A 16,042-nucleotide genomic window follows, 5' to 3' on the forward strand; every position below is an offset into this window, starting at 1 on the left:
CTCATCAGACGCTGTCAGGAACTAAACACCTGCCGTTGACACCTGTGATGAAGTCACCTGCCGGGTTTTCAGTTCCAAACGATATCAATATTGTTCTCTGCCCTGCTAGGTGTGTATTAGTGTGTGTTTCGGAGACGTATACACACACACACACACACACACTGTAACTTGAGTGTCGCTGTGCAACCGGAGCGATGGCATGACGGCACCAGGCAAGGTGCGCGCAGCTCTGTTACCTGCATCTGTGTCTTCATGAGACGTTCTCATTCATGCCAGAAGGGGTTCTTTCTTTTTTTCCTGATTTTCTAATTTACTTGAGAGAAGAAGAATCAAAAAGTCCCTTTTTTTTTTCCAAGTTTAGCGAGATAATCTTTCACGACGAGGAAAACAAATCTGTAGCCGCATTTTTCTGAGTTAACGCAATGCAATTTTTGTTGGACAAACTTCAGCCCTGTTTTTCTGATAAATTGAGGTAAATTTTACATGGCAGAAAAAAAAGGATTTGGATAATTAAAGGAGAAAGTGAGTAGACTTTTTAACGACAACCCCTTTAAACCAGAAACACAGGAAGGAAATCGTTGTTGTTTTTTCCCTTTAAAAAAGGAGGGCAATTTTTTTTCAATCTTGTATCCGTTTATCTCATTAATTCAGAAAGACAGGGATTATTTCAGTCAGGTGCTAGAATGCCACTTCTGTATATTTTTGTTACCCAGCATGCTCTTGTGCCTCTGGTGGGCGGGACATCCAGGCCTCTGTTGCTGTGATAAACACATAAATGCAACAAACAGAACAACAATTATTTTTTTCTTCCTTCTTCTGTGCTTCAGTTACACAATCTCACGCTCAAACCTCAAAACCTGGGACTCGACTCCACTGTACAACCACAGCTGTTCTTCGCCGGGATGAAGGGAAATGACAACGTGTGACTTCCTGTTTCATAACCGGCGGGCTGACCGGCGGCCATCAGTCAAATGCAGGTCACAAGTTTGTGACAGCAGCTCGTATGTGGGATTACAAATGTTCATTGAAAGCAACATAACGCGTTCAAGTTGGCCTTTGCCCACGAGACTAACCTTTGACCTCTGACCTCTAGAGGGTAAAAACATGTTTAAGTGAGCTGCTTTGAAGGAGCAGCATTTGCCGCCCAGTCTGTCAGCAAAACTGCAATCTTGTCGGCCATCTTGGAAGTTTACTAGTCACAGGATACTTTGCCAGCTTAACACCAAGTAAGACTGGGGTGCTAACGGTTAATGTGAATGCCCACATGGGCAAAGCAGATGCTAACTTTTTAGCACCCGTGCTAATCATTAGTGTTCGTTGCTAATGGACAGCGCTAGGTAGAGCCTCGCTGTGCCGTCATCAGTTTACCTTTACTGTCTCTCTCTTGTTGTGGACGGTCAAAGGGGGACGGGTTTAACACCCACCTGGTTCGTCACTCAGAAAGGAGCATCGGGCCGCTGGGGAGGCGCCAGTCAAACGCATCATTTTCATGTGAGAGCCTTGTGATTTTGAATTTAAAAAGAAAAAAAGTTCTTATGCAACTTCAGTCACAAAGTTATATAAACTCCTCCATGTTTTTTTGGGGGGGGGGGGGCGGGGCTCAGGTGTCTGGAACCAAAACAAAATGAAAATAGTTTTTTTTTGTTGTTGTTGTCATGAATGAGAAGGTGGCGAAGGCGTTGTCAGGCCGGAGGAACGCACGTGGTGAGTTCCAGTGACCTGCAGTGACCTAAACAGAAGGCCTCAGCGTGTGTCCTCACAACTGAAAGCTGAGCCAGTGCTTCTGTTGCTAAATGACATCATCGATTTCACCCCCCCCCCCCCCGCTTTTTAAAATAATTTCTTCTCTTCTTCTCCACTAAACATGTAACTTTCCTAAATGAGAAGTAAAACCACCTTTTCTGGGTCTCTTTTTTTTTCAATTCTTTGCACGTTCACGTCTTTTTGTTTTTATCCGCTGTCAAAACGTCACTTCCTCTCAATCTCAACGTTTGGCTTCGTCCAATCCTCTTTTCTTGGCCAGTGACGCACGTCATTCCTTTATTTCTTCTTTGATAATATTTCCTTGATCCTCCTGTCACACCAAACGACCCCCACCTTTCCCCTCCACCTTGAGCTGGTCAATGTTCATGTCTGACAGTTCGTTTCTATCCAGCTTTTATTGTGCGCATTTTCAATTTGTGCAGAAAAGAAACACAGAAACTTTGAATGAATATCAAACTTTGGTTCATCCGTGAACAATAAACGTGGATGAACGTGGCACAGATTCAGTGAATGAATGAGAGCACGTAACTGGAATATTGGTCGATCAGATTCAGATTCCTCGTTGAGTTCCAGAGCCTCTCGAGCAGCCCGGTGGAGCTGAGGCCCATCGGGGGCTCCCCCCGTTCCCCGGAGGAGAGGTGGCGACTCTCTCAGCTGAGGTGGGAACTGTGACCTGCTTGCGGACGCTTGCTTACATCAACAAGAGCACCCACCGCCATCGTCATCCCTCCGTGATCAGAGCCTCGAGGTTGTTGTTTGGCTCTCACAACAATGAGCTCATCCCCAATGTGCCGGCCTCCTACATCCAGACTCAAAGTGAAAGGGGATCTGGTCTGAGCTGCGTGAGATCAGCATGCTGACCCAGCATATACGAACCGACCAGGCGACAGGATCAACCACAATCAGTCGACCAGGAGCAACACGAGTGCGTTTCCTAACAAGCTACATGAGGGATCTGTTGTCGCCTGAAGGTCTCGGTGTGTTTACATCATTTATTTAGTTGCTACGTGGTCAGCCAGCTACAAATACAGGAGCTGGACTTCCTGTCGTTATCTAACAATGTCATGTTGTCTCGTCCCAGCGTGTCCTGCCACATTCCATCACATTTTTTGCTCTGGCATGTCTCATGACATCAAGTGGTGGTGCGTCATGTCATGTGACCTCACGTATGATGTGGTGCATCAGTGGGTTGTGAGGCTGCGTCTCTTCAGCGGCGTTGCTGTTACCTTAAAGGTGCCATGAGGAGTTTCATCGAAGGCTAATAAAAGTGGTGGCTGCACCGGATGGTGAACTTGATGGATGAAACTGAGACGGTTGGTGCTCAGGGGAAGCCACTGTTTTCTGGACAAACCTCGTGTTGTCTCAGGGGACAGAATTGTCCGTCCTTCTTTTGCAGTCTGAGTTACGTCTGCGGGTCCACAGAGACGCCACTCACTGCCTCTTCACGAACAGAAAACAGCTCACACCACAGCTGGTTCATGAGGACGTCTGTCCCACATTTTATGAAGGTTCAGCTTTTTATCCTCGATTTAAATCCATCCTTGCTCCCATCCTCATCCTGTATCCTGCAGTCTCCTGCCCCCTGCTGTCCATTAGTGGAACAGCGTTTGTTTGACACTTTCTGCTGTGCTACAAACAGAGGAACCAGTTTCAGATCATATCATGTCACGTCTTGTAGATTTTTTTTTCTCCGTCTCGTAGCTTTTGCATCGCCTGTGTCATTTCTTGTCAGTACGTTGCCCTGATCAGACACCTAAGATGATGTACCAGCGTTGGTAAAAGTACACATATTCTTTTGTACGACAAGTACAGGTGCTCCAGTTAAAAAGAAAGAGACAGAAGCAGAGGAAGTGATTTAAACTTGTTTTTTCAAAACTGAAAAAAATGTGAAAGTATAGAAATGTGGTACTTTAGAGACAGACTGCAGCGGTTGTGGATGTTATGGTTCTGCAGGGGGAAATGCAATGACGGAATCTAGAAAAAAAATAGGTTTGCCTTTTTAACCTCTTTCTCACTGAGTAGCTTGCATACATAAAATGTTAAATACATCAAGCCAGTACACAGAGACATAACGAGGAGTGAACAAATGCTCACTGGAGACCAACGATGAGGAGGAGCTGTGCTCACGCGTGTGTTCACTTTTCTCGCTTTCTGCTTCAGTACCAGCAGAGACCGTCATCGTGGCTGTCTTCCACTGATGACGTCACATTGCTTCCTCCTGACCTTGGCCACCGGGTGGCGTCTGTCACTGATGCATGATTGTGGGTGGCAGGACAAACTCGAATGTTGCAGTGAAAATAAATATTTGTGTCACACAGGTAAAGTACAAGGCATAAGAGTGGAGCAGTGGTCCTCACTGTGGCCCCCCAGCAAGAAGGTTGTGGGTGGAGCCCCGGCTGCAGCACGGGGTCTTTCTGTGTGAGTCTCCATGTTCTCCCTTTTCCTGCTGGGTTCTCTCTGGTACTCCAGCTTCCTCCACAGTCCAAAGACATCAAGAGGGACCAGGTTAATCCAGACTCTAAATTGACCGTAGGCGTGGCTGGGAGAGCCAATGGTTGTCTGTCTCTATGTGTTGGCCCTGCCATGGACTGGTGACCTGTCCAGGGGGAAGGCTGCTAGGATAGGCTCCACCCCCACCACCCTGAACAGGATAAGTGATTGAAGATGGATGCATGTATGTTTCCACTCGTCCACCCAACAATACAAGAGAAGCCCAATACTGGGCTGCTCTGTCTGCTTTGGTAGCTGCTGCACCAGTGCCAGGGCTTACATTTACTGCTGATTTAACCACGTTGCACAATGCCATCAGTAAATACCTAGTTACTTTTGGTCTCGATCAGGAGTCACTGCTGAGGCTTGCGCGTACCACAGGTGTGCCTTTGGAGGAGCTGAAAGCAGAGATGTTGACACCATTGACTGCACAAAAAATAACCATAGACTTGGTATTGAAGTCGGCATCCGCGTGTGCAGGGGTAGTGGCATCAATTGCAGCAGAAGAAGGGTCGAGATGGATTCCATTCCTTGGAATCCCAGTAGCAATTGGCTGCTATTTTACCTCTGCCTACAGTTTACAGAGCGCTGCCCTCAACATGTGTGCTGAAGACTCACAGAGGGTCCTCAAACGCGCCCTGGGTTTGAACTGACAGGTGTGAAAAGACTACCTGAGTATGAGGCATTCAAAGCCACATTAACAGCTCTCTTACCTTGACTAAGACTTGGAGTGCTCCTCATCATATCTGAGCTCTGGCGCATCTGTCCTCCTTGTTTGATGGTCAAAATCTACAAATCTACCTGAGAGACAATAAAGTTTCCTGAACCTGTTTCTTGTCTCTGCTTCCAGTTGTTTGTGTCTCTATCACTCTTAAATGGGCACGACTGAATTGACTAAAAGAGAAGGAATTTTCTTTAAGGATTAAGGTGGTAAATAGTCAAGGCAACATACTGGGTTTAATACCTGCCAATCAAACTGAGACCTGAGGGATGATCTGCTGCTGGTAAGAAAACATTTGGGGGCTTGAGAACCAGAAGATATTTGCTTCGCCCAATATACAGCATGGTTGGGCTGCTATGGGACTATTGGTCACCCTGGACCCACTGGACCCCAGGTCCCTTAACCTCACCCTATCCTAACCCTAACCCTCTCTCATATGAATCAGTGTTTCAGGAGAAATAGCATGTCAGTATTTTCTCATGTTTCCTTTCACATTTATATATCAATAATGTAATAACATCATGTGGTCAGTATATTTAATCAGAAGTCAGGACAAAAACAAATGTGCCTTTATACAGAAATCAGTGAGACACAATAATAATGCACACAACGCAAACAGTGACTGCCCCTCTGCCGATGGAATCTTTTTAAATATTCATTATGAACATTATTTTTTCTCTCACAATTAAAAAAAAAAAAAATTGCAAAATTCTTTGGTTGGACATAAATTCAGACCAACTTATATACAAAGTTTTTTCAAGTCATTTTACCAGAACTGAACAACGTCAAAAAAAAGGGATACAATTACAGAGACTCTCATGAACAGATTGAGCAAATAAAATTAAGCATCATTGATGTGGAAATGAGTGTCACATTTTCATATTCATAACAGTTACATGAGTCGGGGGTTTCCTACCTGGGGGAGCAAGAAGGCAGTGGTCATGTGAGTCTTGCAGGAGGTACACGTTACTACAGGGTGTGTCGGTCTCTACTCACTGTATCAATACACTGTAATGGTTATTCAGGTGTTTGAACAAAGGTGTCACATCAAACCTCACAGTTCTAAGCTCCTACTGACACACTGAATTCAATGGCCGCCGACTCCGAGTGGAACCAGCATGTCAAATAATGTTTGTTGAGACATCGGGTTTATTCTGCCTGCTGCCATCCTTGTATTGCACAAACCCTAAAATACACGTAAAAGAACAACATGGTTGTTGTTGCTGATAAAAGTTCTTACCCAGGTTTACAGCCACCATGGGCACCCGGTCAAGGACGAGGGGATGTTCTTAATCTGCAAATGCAAACTTTTTTACTTTCTCTTCTTTACATCCCTTTTTTTTCCCACAAACACTTTACAAGCACAAACTGGGATTACTGACCAAAACTGACATCTACGGTTACCTGAGGAATTTTCAACTCTACTCTACTGATGTTAGGTGCCTATCTAAGAGGTTCCCAGCTGACTGTTTCTTCAGATGTCTCAAATGTGATGTTTTTATTCTTGCTTTGTTCCTCCACTCAAGACAAAAGGTTTTTTTTTTTTAAATCAGAACACCAAGATACATATATTTCAAAAGCCACGTCTTTACATGCTTTCACAACAAACCTGATCCACTCTAGCTGTCTGAACAGGAATCACAAAGGTGTCTATTTGGTCTACTAAGGACCACGTACTAGAACTGAACACAATGAGGCTCCACTGACCCAGTGTCAAGGCTGTCACGGGACCACCAAGCTCTTCATTGACACGTTTATGTCTCAATAGTCAAAATCTAGTATCCTCATGGGTGTTTCGTATGGATGAAACAGATTCACTTTAGTTCTTGTTCACACAGCTCAAATTTGATCAGGTCTGGATGAATGTTGTCCTGAACAGGATCTTTATTGCCTGTGTAAGACCAGTTTCTGATGTCCATGACAACCTGGCAGGTTATGTTACTCTGACACTTTCACTCGGAAAATCACACGCCCCAGAAACTTGTCTCGGTCATCTGAGTTGCGGAGGTCTGACCCTTCCACCTTACACTCCACTGTGTGCTCTGCGCTGTAGTCGTCCTTGGTCAACAGCAACTTCACAGCCACCAACGGCTGCACGTAGTCAGGCTGGAGACAACAAAACAGCCAATTAGCATGACAAGAAAAAAAACAAATCAGTTGTGTCCTAACAATAGCATTTCATTTAGAGATTTAAAAATCCTTGGCCTCCTACATGATCTCAACATCCATCCGTCCATCCATTTTTCATCCACTTATTCCTGTTAAGGGTCGCAGGGGGTTGGAGCCTATCCCAGTGGCTTTTGGGCGAGAGGCGGGGACAGGTCGCCAGTCCATCGCAGGGCCAACACATAGAAACAGACATCCATTCACACTCACATTCATACCTACGGTCAATTTAGAGTATCCAATTAACCTCGTCCCCAATTTTATATCTTTGGATTGTGGGATGAAGCCAGAACACCCGGAGAGAACCCACACAGGCACGGGGAGAACATGCAGACTCCACACAGAAAGATCCCGAGCTGGGACTAAAACCTGGAACCTTCTTGCTGTGAGGCAACAGTGCTGACCACTGCACCACCGTGATGCCTTCAACATCTATCTTTTAATGGAAACTGACGTAAGTTTAAAAAAAATTGGATAATTGTAAAGGGAATTTTCCTCCTGGAACCGTCATTTTATTGTGGTGCAGTTTGAGGACCCTAGGAGGTAGGCCCAGCCCAAACTGGATACATTAACTCGTGCCCTCATGGGCCCACCGCCTGGGTGGTGCCGCAAGGCCACAAGGCTGCCGGGGCCAGTCGCAGAGCCATCAGGCTGAAGAAGGAGGCCTACAGGGTGTGGCTGGTCTATGGGTCTCTGGAAGCAGCCGACTGGTACCAGCAGGCCAAGCAGTGTGAAGCCTTGGTGTTCACCGAGGCAAAAACTTGGGCGTGGGAGGAGTTCAGTGAGGCCATGGAGGAAGACTATCAATCAGCTCAGAAGAGGTTTTGGCAAACCGTCCGTCGCCTCAGGGGAGGAACGCAGCAACTCTTTCACAATGTTTACAGTGGTGATTGGAGGCTGCTGACATCAGCTGGCAAGGTAGCTGGATGGTCAAAGGAATAATTTGAGGAACTCCTCAATCCCACCAACACGTATTCCATGGAGGAAACAGAGCCTGGGGGGGGGGGGTCTTGGGGAGGGGTCACCTAATCTCCGGAGCAAAGATCGCCAAGACAATGAAACAACTTTATGGCGGCAGAGGTCTGGTCGTGGATGAGATCCGCCCTGTGTGTCTCAAGGCTCTGGATATTGTAACGCTGTCTTGGTTGACACGTCTCTGCAACATTGCATGGACATTGGGGGCAGCGCCTTTGAGCAGCTGACTAGGGTGGTGGTCCCCATCTTTAGAAAAGAGTACCAGAGGGTGTGTTCCAACTATTGGGGGTTCGCACTTCTCAGTGTCCCCGGAAAGGTCTATATTAGGGAACTGGAGAGGGTCATGTCCATAGTCAAACCTCAGATCAAGGAGGAGCAATGTGGTTTTCGTCTTGGTTGTGGAACCATGGATCAGCTCTTTACCCTTGCTAAGGTGCTGGAGGGGACATGGGAGTTTTCCCAACCATTGGCATGGCTTGTGACCATGTTTCCTGGGGCTCCCTGTGAGGGGGTACTCCTGGAATATGCGGTGGATGGCCCCTTACAAAGGGCCATTCAGTCTTTCTACCAGAGGGGTGAGAGTCTTTTTGCATTGCTGGCATTAAGTCAGACTTGTTCCCAGAGAGGGTTAGACTCCGCCAAGGCTGCCTTTTGTCACCGGTTCTGTTCATAACTTTTAAGGACAGAATTTCTAGGCGCAGCTAGGTGGTGGAGGATGTTGAGTTTGGTGGTGGAAGGATATTGTCTCTACTTTTTGCGGACGTCGTGATCCTCCATAACACAACAACCTCCAGCTCCTGCTGGGGCAGTTTGCAGCCGAATTGTGAAGCAGCTGGGATGAGAATCAGCACCTCAAAGTCTGAGGTCCTCAGCTGGAAAAGGGTGGCCTGCCCACTCCAGGTTGGGGAGGAGGTCCTGCCTCAGATGGCGTTTAAGTATCTCGGGATCCTCTTCACAAGTGAGGGTAGGATGGAGCGGGAGATTGACAGCCGGATTGGGGTGGCATCTGTAGGGATGTGGGCGCTAAACCAGTCCATTGTGGTGAAGCTAAAAGGTGAAGCTCTCGAACTGGGTGAGTCCACTGCTGACTGGGTTTTTTTTGGGTTAACTTGGTGGTTTATGTCCCCGACTCTGAGCGTGAACAGACTGGAGAAATCAATCCATCCATATTAAGTTGATTCCTCTAGCAAAGGGTTCCAACCAAAGGGTTCCCAAACATGGACAAGTTTTACCGTTTCAAATTGATGTAATCGTCTCTTCTAAATATTACTGTGGAAATGACCACCCCCCCCCCCCAAAAAAAAGTTGTCGTCACTCACATGAGTTTTCTTGCCATAATACGGGAAAAACATCTTATCCAAACGACCCTCTGCTGGAAAGTACTGGATCTGGAATTTGCTGTTGCTCTGTCAAAGAGAGAAGATTAATTTGTCTTAAAGATGACATTAATTCAAACTAGCAGCTGGTCAAAATAGATACAAATAAAAGGCCTAAAAGTTTAAGTGAACAGGATCTAACCAACAGAGACACTTTGACTGACAGCTTGCTGAGGAAGGCAGAGCAGGAGGGCGAGTAATCGCACAGACTACAACTGAAAAAACACAGAGAAAGAAGAAGAAGAACCGAACTCTAGGAACAACACAGCTAAACTGACCAGGATGAGGAAAAAGACTGGCCAGGTACAACACGGAAGAGAGGATCTGTCGAACAGAAACAAAAAGAATGCATCAGACAACAACAGACATGAGGGAAGAGACACAAAGGAACATGAGGGCACTTGGCTGAGCTACGTTAGCACGAGAGGGAGATGGTTTCCAAAACAAAACAGCGACTATACAAAAACGGAAAACACTGAATCCAATTACTGAGGACAATGAGCAACAACTCTTTTTGAAAACAAGATTCTATTCTCTTGCCACTTCAAAATATTGTCGCCGTTGCTCCAGTCTTCCCGGTGGACTGTTTTTATAAGTGACGTGTGTTTCTGCAGACATTCTACATGTTTTATCTGTCGCTAAGCTGCTGGTCACCCGGCAGCTCATCTGGTTTACCTTGGCAGTACAGTTGATGTAGGGGTCGCCACGGGGTCTCAGTCCAATTATCTGCAGATGGACAAAACCATGATGGAAAACTAAAATACCTGTAAAATTCCAATGATCACAAACATCCTTCTAGGAAGGATTTATCTACAAGTGTCACTACAGACCCGGTTCATCTTGACAAGGATGCAGGGTTTTCCTTCAGCGTATCCGAAGCTGGTGTCCGGTAAACCAGAGCACTGCCGCAGCGTGCTGCGTTTGAACTGGCAGACTTTCTTCACCGGCTCCTGGTTCTGTTCCGTGTACTCTCCCACCAGACACAGATCGTTACGCTCCTGAAGGCTGTCGTTGTACTCTGCGTGTGCAAAAGAACAGTGAGACCGACCGAAGGAAAGACTGCGTCTACTGTCATGGGGCACTAAAATTTCTGACAGATTACTGGAACAATCAGGACCCAACAGGCAAAAGACAAATGAGATTTTACACTCCAGGTCCAGGACAGGCGTGACGTGGAGGACCGAGAGGTCTGGGAACTGTTCTGGGAAACCGAAAAGCTCCATAACAGTAAATAAATGTACAGTGCTGACACTTTTGTTTGCAGTGTTAAGTTTTAGGAGTTGAAAGTTGAGCTGCTGGCAGACTTTGTGTGGATACTCACGCTGCAGAATGTTGTGCAGCTGCCGGATGTGCGGTTCATAGTCGGCTGGGTCGCTGCGGTTGAAGGAGACTTCGGCGGCGTGAGGGAGGATCACCAGACCTGCCACCAGCAGGACACGAGGAGACATGGTCACTCATGACTCACCAGAGACAAAGACCATTCGCCTCAGTTTACATAAAAGGCTATCACGGAAACCTGGTCATCTGCCGCGCTGAGGACACCCAAACATTGCGGATTCATTTGAGAGCAGTATTTTTGTTTCTTAGTGACACTGGCACAGGAAAGTACTGTATAAGTACAGTTATTGATTATTGATTTAACGCTGCAGGCTTCTTCTTTGGAATGTGATCTTTAAGAGACGAGTCTGTTCTCACCGCTCAGGACGCCTCCTGGTGATGACCAGGACACGGCGGCCAGCTGAATCTGGTTCTTATCTGATTTTCACGCTCAATGATGATAACGATAATAAAGCTTTCTGTTCTAATCTAGACCCCAGAGTCCATCTACATGGACCAGCTGAGTCTGTGCTGCCCCCTTACACAGCTGTTGTAGATTGATCCTTGTTGGGCTCATTAGCTTGTTTCATCTCGCCAACATGGTCATTCCAAGTTGTGAAGATATTGAGTAAAAATAGGAACTTGTTGGCCCATTAAATGAGAGGGTATAGCCGAGGTTATGACATCATCTTCCACAGCTCATCGTCACCTGCTGTAGACATTTGGCTCATTTGATTCAGATCCCTCAGGTTTTGCAGTTCTTTGTTTGCAGGGAACCAGTGGGTTTCCCCTCTGCAGGCGAACGGATGCAACAACACAACCACCCGAGTAGAAACGATCACCTGAGTAGAGACGATCACCCGAGTAGAAATGATCACCTGAGTAGAGACGATCACCCGAGTAGAAACGATCACCTGAGTAGAAACGATCACCTGAGTAGAAACGATCACCCTAGTAGAAATGATCACCTGAGTAGAAACAATCACCTGAGTAAACGATCACCTGAGTAGAAACGATCACCCAAGTGGAAATGATCACCTGAGTAGAAACAATCACCTGAATAAACGATCACCCAAGTAGAAATGATCACCTGAGTAGAAACAATCACCTGAGTAAACAAGCACCCGAGTAGAAACGATCACCTGAGTAGAAACGATCACCTGAGTAGAAATGATCACCTGAGTAGAGACAATCACCCGAGTAGAAATGATCACCTGAGTAGAAACGATCACCTGAGTAAACGATCACCCGAGTAGAAACGATCACCTGAGTAGAAACAATCACCTGAGTAGAAACAATCACCTAAGTAAACGATCACCCAAGTAGAAACGATCACCTGGGTAGAAACGATCACCTGGGTAGAAATGATCACCTGAGTAGAAACAATCACCTGAGTAGAAACAATCACCTGAGTAAACGATCACCTGAGTAAACGATCACCTGGGTAGAAACGATCACCTGAGTAGAAACGATCACCTGAGTAGAAACAATCACCTGAGTAGAAACAATCACCCAAGTAGAAACGATCACCCAAGTAGAAACGATCACCCAAGTAGAAACGATCACCCTAGTAGAAACGATCACCCAAGTAGAAACGATCACCCTAGTAGAAACGATCACCCGAGTAGAAACGATCACCCGAGTAGAAACGATCACTTGAGTAAAAGATCACTTGAGTAAAAGATCGCTTGAGTAGAAATGATCACCTGAGTAGAAACAATCACCTGAATAAACGATCACCCAAGTAAACGATCACATGAGTAGAAACGATCACCTGAGTAGAAATGATCACCTGAGTAGAAACAATCACCTGAGTAAACGATCACCTGAGTAGAAACGATCACCCAAGTGGAAATGATCACCTGAGTAGAAACAATCACCTGAATAAACGATCACCCAAGTAGAAATGATCACCTGAGTAGAAACAATCACCTGAGTAAACGATCACCTGAGTAGAAACGATCACCCAAGTGGAAATGATCACCTGAGTAGAAACAATCACCTGAATAAACGATCACCCAAGTAGAAATGATCTACTGAGTAGAAACAATCACCTGAGTAAACGATCACCCGAGTAGAAACGATCACCTGAGTAGAAACAATCACCTGAGTAGAAACAATCACCTGAGTAAACGATCACCCAAGTAGAAACGATCACCTGGGTAGAAACGATCACCTGAGTAGAAATGATCACCTGAGTAGAAATGATCACCTGAGTAAACGATCACCCGAGTAGAAACGATCACCTGAGTAGAAACAATCACTTGAGTAAAAGATCACTTGAGTAAAAGATCACTTGAGTAGAAATGATCACCTAAGTAGAAACAATCACCTGAATAAATGATCACCTGAGCAGAAACGATCACCTGAGTAGAAATGATCACCTGAGTAGAAATGATCACCTGAGTAGAGACGATCACCCGAGTAGAAATGATCACCTGAGTAGAAACGATCACCTGAGTAAACGATCACCCGAGTAGAAACGATCACCTGAGTAGAAACAATCACCTGAGTAGAAACAATCACCTAAGTAAACGATCACCCAAGTAGAAACGATCACCTGGGTAGAAACGATCACCTGAGTAGAAATGATCACCTGAGTAGAAACAATCACCTGAGTAGAAACAATCACCTGAGTAAACGATCACCTGAGTAAACGATCACCTGGGTAGAAACGATCACCTGGGTAGAAACGATCACCCGAGTAGAAAGGATCACCTGAGTAGAAACGATCACTTGAGTAAAAGATCACTTGAGTAAAAGATCGCTTGAGTAGAAATGATCACCTGAGTAGAAACAATCACCTGAATAAACGATCACCCAAGTAAACGATCACATGAGTAGAAACGATCACCTGAGTAGAAATGATCACCTGAGTAGAAACAATCACCTGAGTAAACGATCACCTGAGTAGAAACGATCACCCAAGTGGAAATGATCACCTGAGTAGAAACAATCACCTGAATAAACGATCACCCAAGTAGAAATGATCACCTGAGTAGAAACAATCACCTGAGTAAACGATCACCTGAGTAGAAACGATCACCCAAGTGGAAATGATCACCTGAGTAGAAACAATCACCTGAATAAACGATCACCCAAGTAGAAATGATCTACTGAGTAGAAACAATCACCTGAGTAAACGATCACCCGAGTAGAAACGATCACCTGAGTAGAAACAATCACCTGAGTAGAAACAATCACCTGAGTAAACGATCACCCAAGTAGAAACGATCACCTGGGTAGAAACGATCACCTGAGTAGAAATGATCACCTGAGTAAACGATCACCCGAGTAGAAACGATCACCTGAGTAGAAACGATCACTTGAGTAAAAGATCACTTGAGTAAAAGATCACTTGAGTAGAAATGATCACCTGAGTAGAAACAATCACCTGAATAAATGATCACCTGAGCAGAAACGATCACCTGAGTAGAAATGATCACCTGAAACAACTGATGACTAGAAACAACTCACCTGGGTTGGAAACTCGGTCTTGGCAGCGTGGAACGTTCTCATCGAGAGTCTGCAGCATCACCCACATGGTGAGGAAGAACATTCCTGCCAGAAATCCATAGAAGACGAGGTAGAAGAGGAGGATGAGACCTGAGGGAGGAAGAGCAGCCACACCGGAGGAATCCGGATCACACAAGATGGACAAAGGTTCCGTCTTATGGGTGTATTTTTTTTTAAATCGCAACGTAATCCTTCATCACTGGGTTGAAAATCTATGATCAATATATCGGGTCACACCCTTCACAACAGTTCAACCAATCAGCTTCTTGGCTGCTCAGCCAACCAGGAAGTGACCCAAACAAATGTAAACCCCGTCTGACAGTTACGTTTTCATGATAGAAAAGATGGAAAATGACAGAACAGTGTTTATTATCGGTATTGTTATTGATCTATGGGTTTGAATCGGTTCATTCCCATTCATTATGCCTGATCTCTGTCCTCACAGTTTTATTCATTTGTTTCAGATGAATTTTGTGTTTATTTTAAGCGAGTTAATTTATGGCGGTTTGCCTCCATGTGCGTCGTACCAGCGCCACTCACCGGGGGAGCGTCGCCGAAGTGTCTCAAAAACAGCAGTTAAGTGTCTGAATGACGTAACACACGTTGTTAATAAGCCCGATGTCATTTCGCTGTGTGTTTTCATTCTTTCTGTGTCATTTTTAAGCCATACTATTATCCTTTCCTTTTCATTTCATTCAAAGCAGAGGTGATACACTTCCGGTTTGTGAGGCGTTTTTATTAACAAAGTTGAATTTATTCCGTTTCGCCTGGAGGTCCGGCAGGTTCTTCTACCGCAGGTGTCTACAAAAAAATAATAATAAAAATACTGGTGCCATCGGACTCTGTCGGTCCCGTCCAGGAAGCTCAACATCCATGTCCCGCCGAACTAAGGCGGTCCGGTTCTGGTGCTGGTACCGACAGACCCACAGACAGACCGCGGGCGCCGCTCTTACCCCAGCTGCCGGCTGTCCGGCCCAGGAACGCTCCGGTCCTCGGGTTGTAGAGCGCATCCCTCCATGACTCCTCTTCCTTCGCTCCTCTCTTTGCCTCTTTATTTTCTCTCTTTCCTTCCGTTTTCTCGTCTTTATTCTCCTCCGCCTTCACCTCCTCTCCATCCTTCTCTGTCTGCTCTTGGCCCTGATCCTGGTTCTGGTCCTGATTCTGGTCCTGGGAGATGGACGACATGCTGACGCAGCGGGTTCGACCGACTCACCGGAGGCGGCTAATTAACGTGAAGCGGCTGAAAGCCGAGGAGCGCGCGCGCGCACGCACGCACGCACGCGCGTGCCTACAAACGGGCTGGATCTGCTGCTGCAGAGCGAAGAGCATGCGCAGTACGGTAAGCCAGTGGGTGAGCGGGCGAGTGGGGGTCAGCGCCACAGTTATGATGACGTCACATAGGTTTTGCATGACTGTTTACCACGTGAGGGATAATCAGTAACGATTGACCGTTAGCATCCCAGCAGACCTGATCAAATGCGTTTAAAACCATTTCACGTCATGAGTCGGACCTCCCACTGCAGCCAGCATCACACCTGAGGGCCGGGCGCCATTTATTAGCAACTAAACTATGAATATGGAAAGTAAAATGCAGGGTTTCATGGAACCACATCATCACGGGGAGATGAATAAAAGAAGAACAGCTGTTATGAAATGATGTGAGCTCACAGCAGTCATGTGACTGCAGGGCTGTCACGTGATTGGACCGAAGCAACGT

The 16,042-nt window shown here is 46.0% G+C and overlaps 1 protein-coding gene across 2 annotated transcripts; it reads right to left on the bottom strand.

The window, feature by feature from the left end:
• Positions 1-5,497: 5,497 nt before the first annotated feature.
• atp1b3b (ATPase Na+/K+ transporting subunit beta 3b) lies at positions 5,498-15,638 on the bottom strand. Of its 2 annotated transcripts, XM_086216853.1 has the most exons (8): positions 15,279-15,638; positions 14,287-14,415; positions 10,814-10,912; positions 10,323-10,510; positions 10,168-10,218; positions 9,771-9,816; positions 9,436-9,522; positions 6,933-7,081 (listed from the first exon to the last, which is right to left on the bottom strand). In XM_086216853.1, the coding sequence occupies exons 1-7, from the start codon at positions 15,508-15,510 to the stop codon at positions 9,470-9,472; spliced, it is 798 nt and encodes a 265-aa protein (XP_086072979.1). In that variant the 5' UTR covers positions 15,511-15,638; the 3' UTR covers positions 6,933-7,081; positions 9,436-9,469. The 2 variants fall into 2 exon arrangements, with proteins under 2 accessions (XP_086072978.1, XP_086072979.1); XM_086216852.1 differs by lacking the exon at positions 9,771-9,816 and having other exon boundaries at positions 5,498-7,081; positions 15,279-15,633.
• Positions 15,639-16,042: the final 404 nt, after the last annotated feature.

The sequence above is a fragment of the Aulostomus chinensis genome, chromosome 10 (assembly GCF_037954235.1).
Source record: "Aulostomus chinensis isolate RoL2024-O1b breed Wild chromosome 10, RoL_Achi_v1.0, whole genome shotgun sequence".
NCBI classification, from domain to species: Eukaryota; Metazoa; Chordata; class Actinopteri; order Syngnathiformes; family Aulostomidae; genus Aulostomus; species Aulostomus chinensis.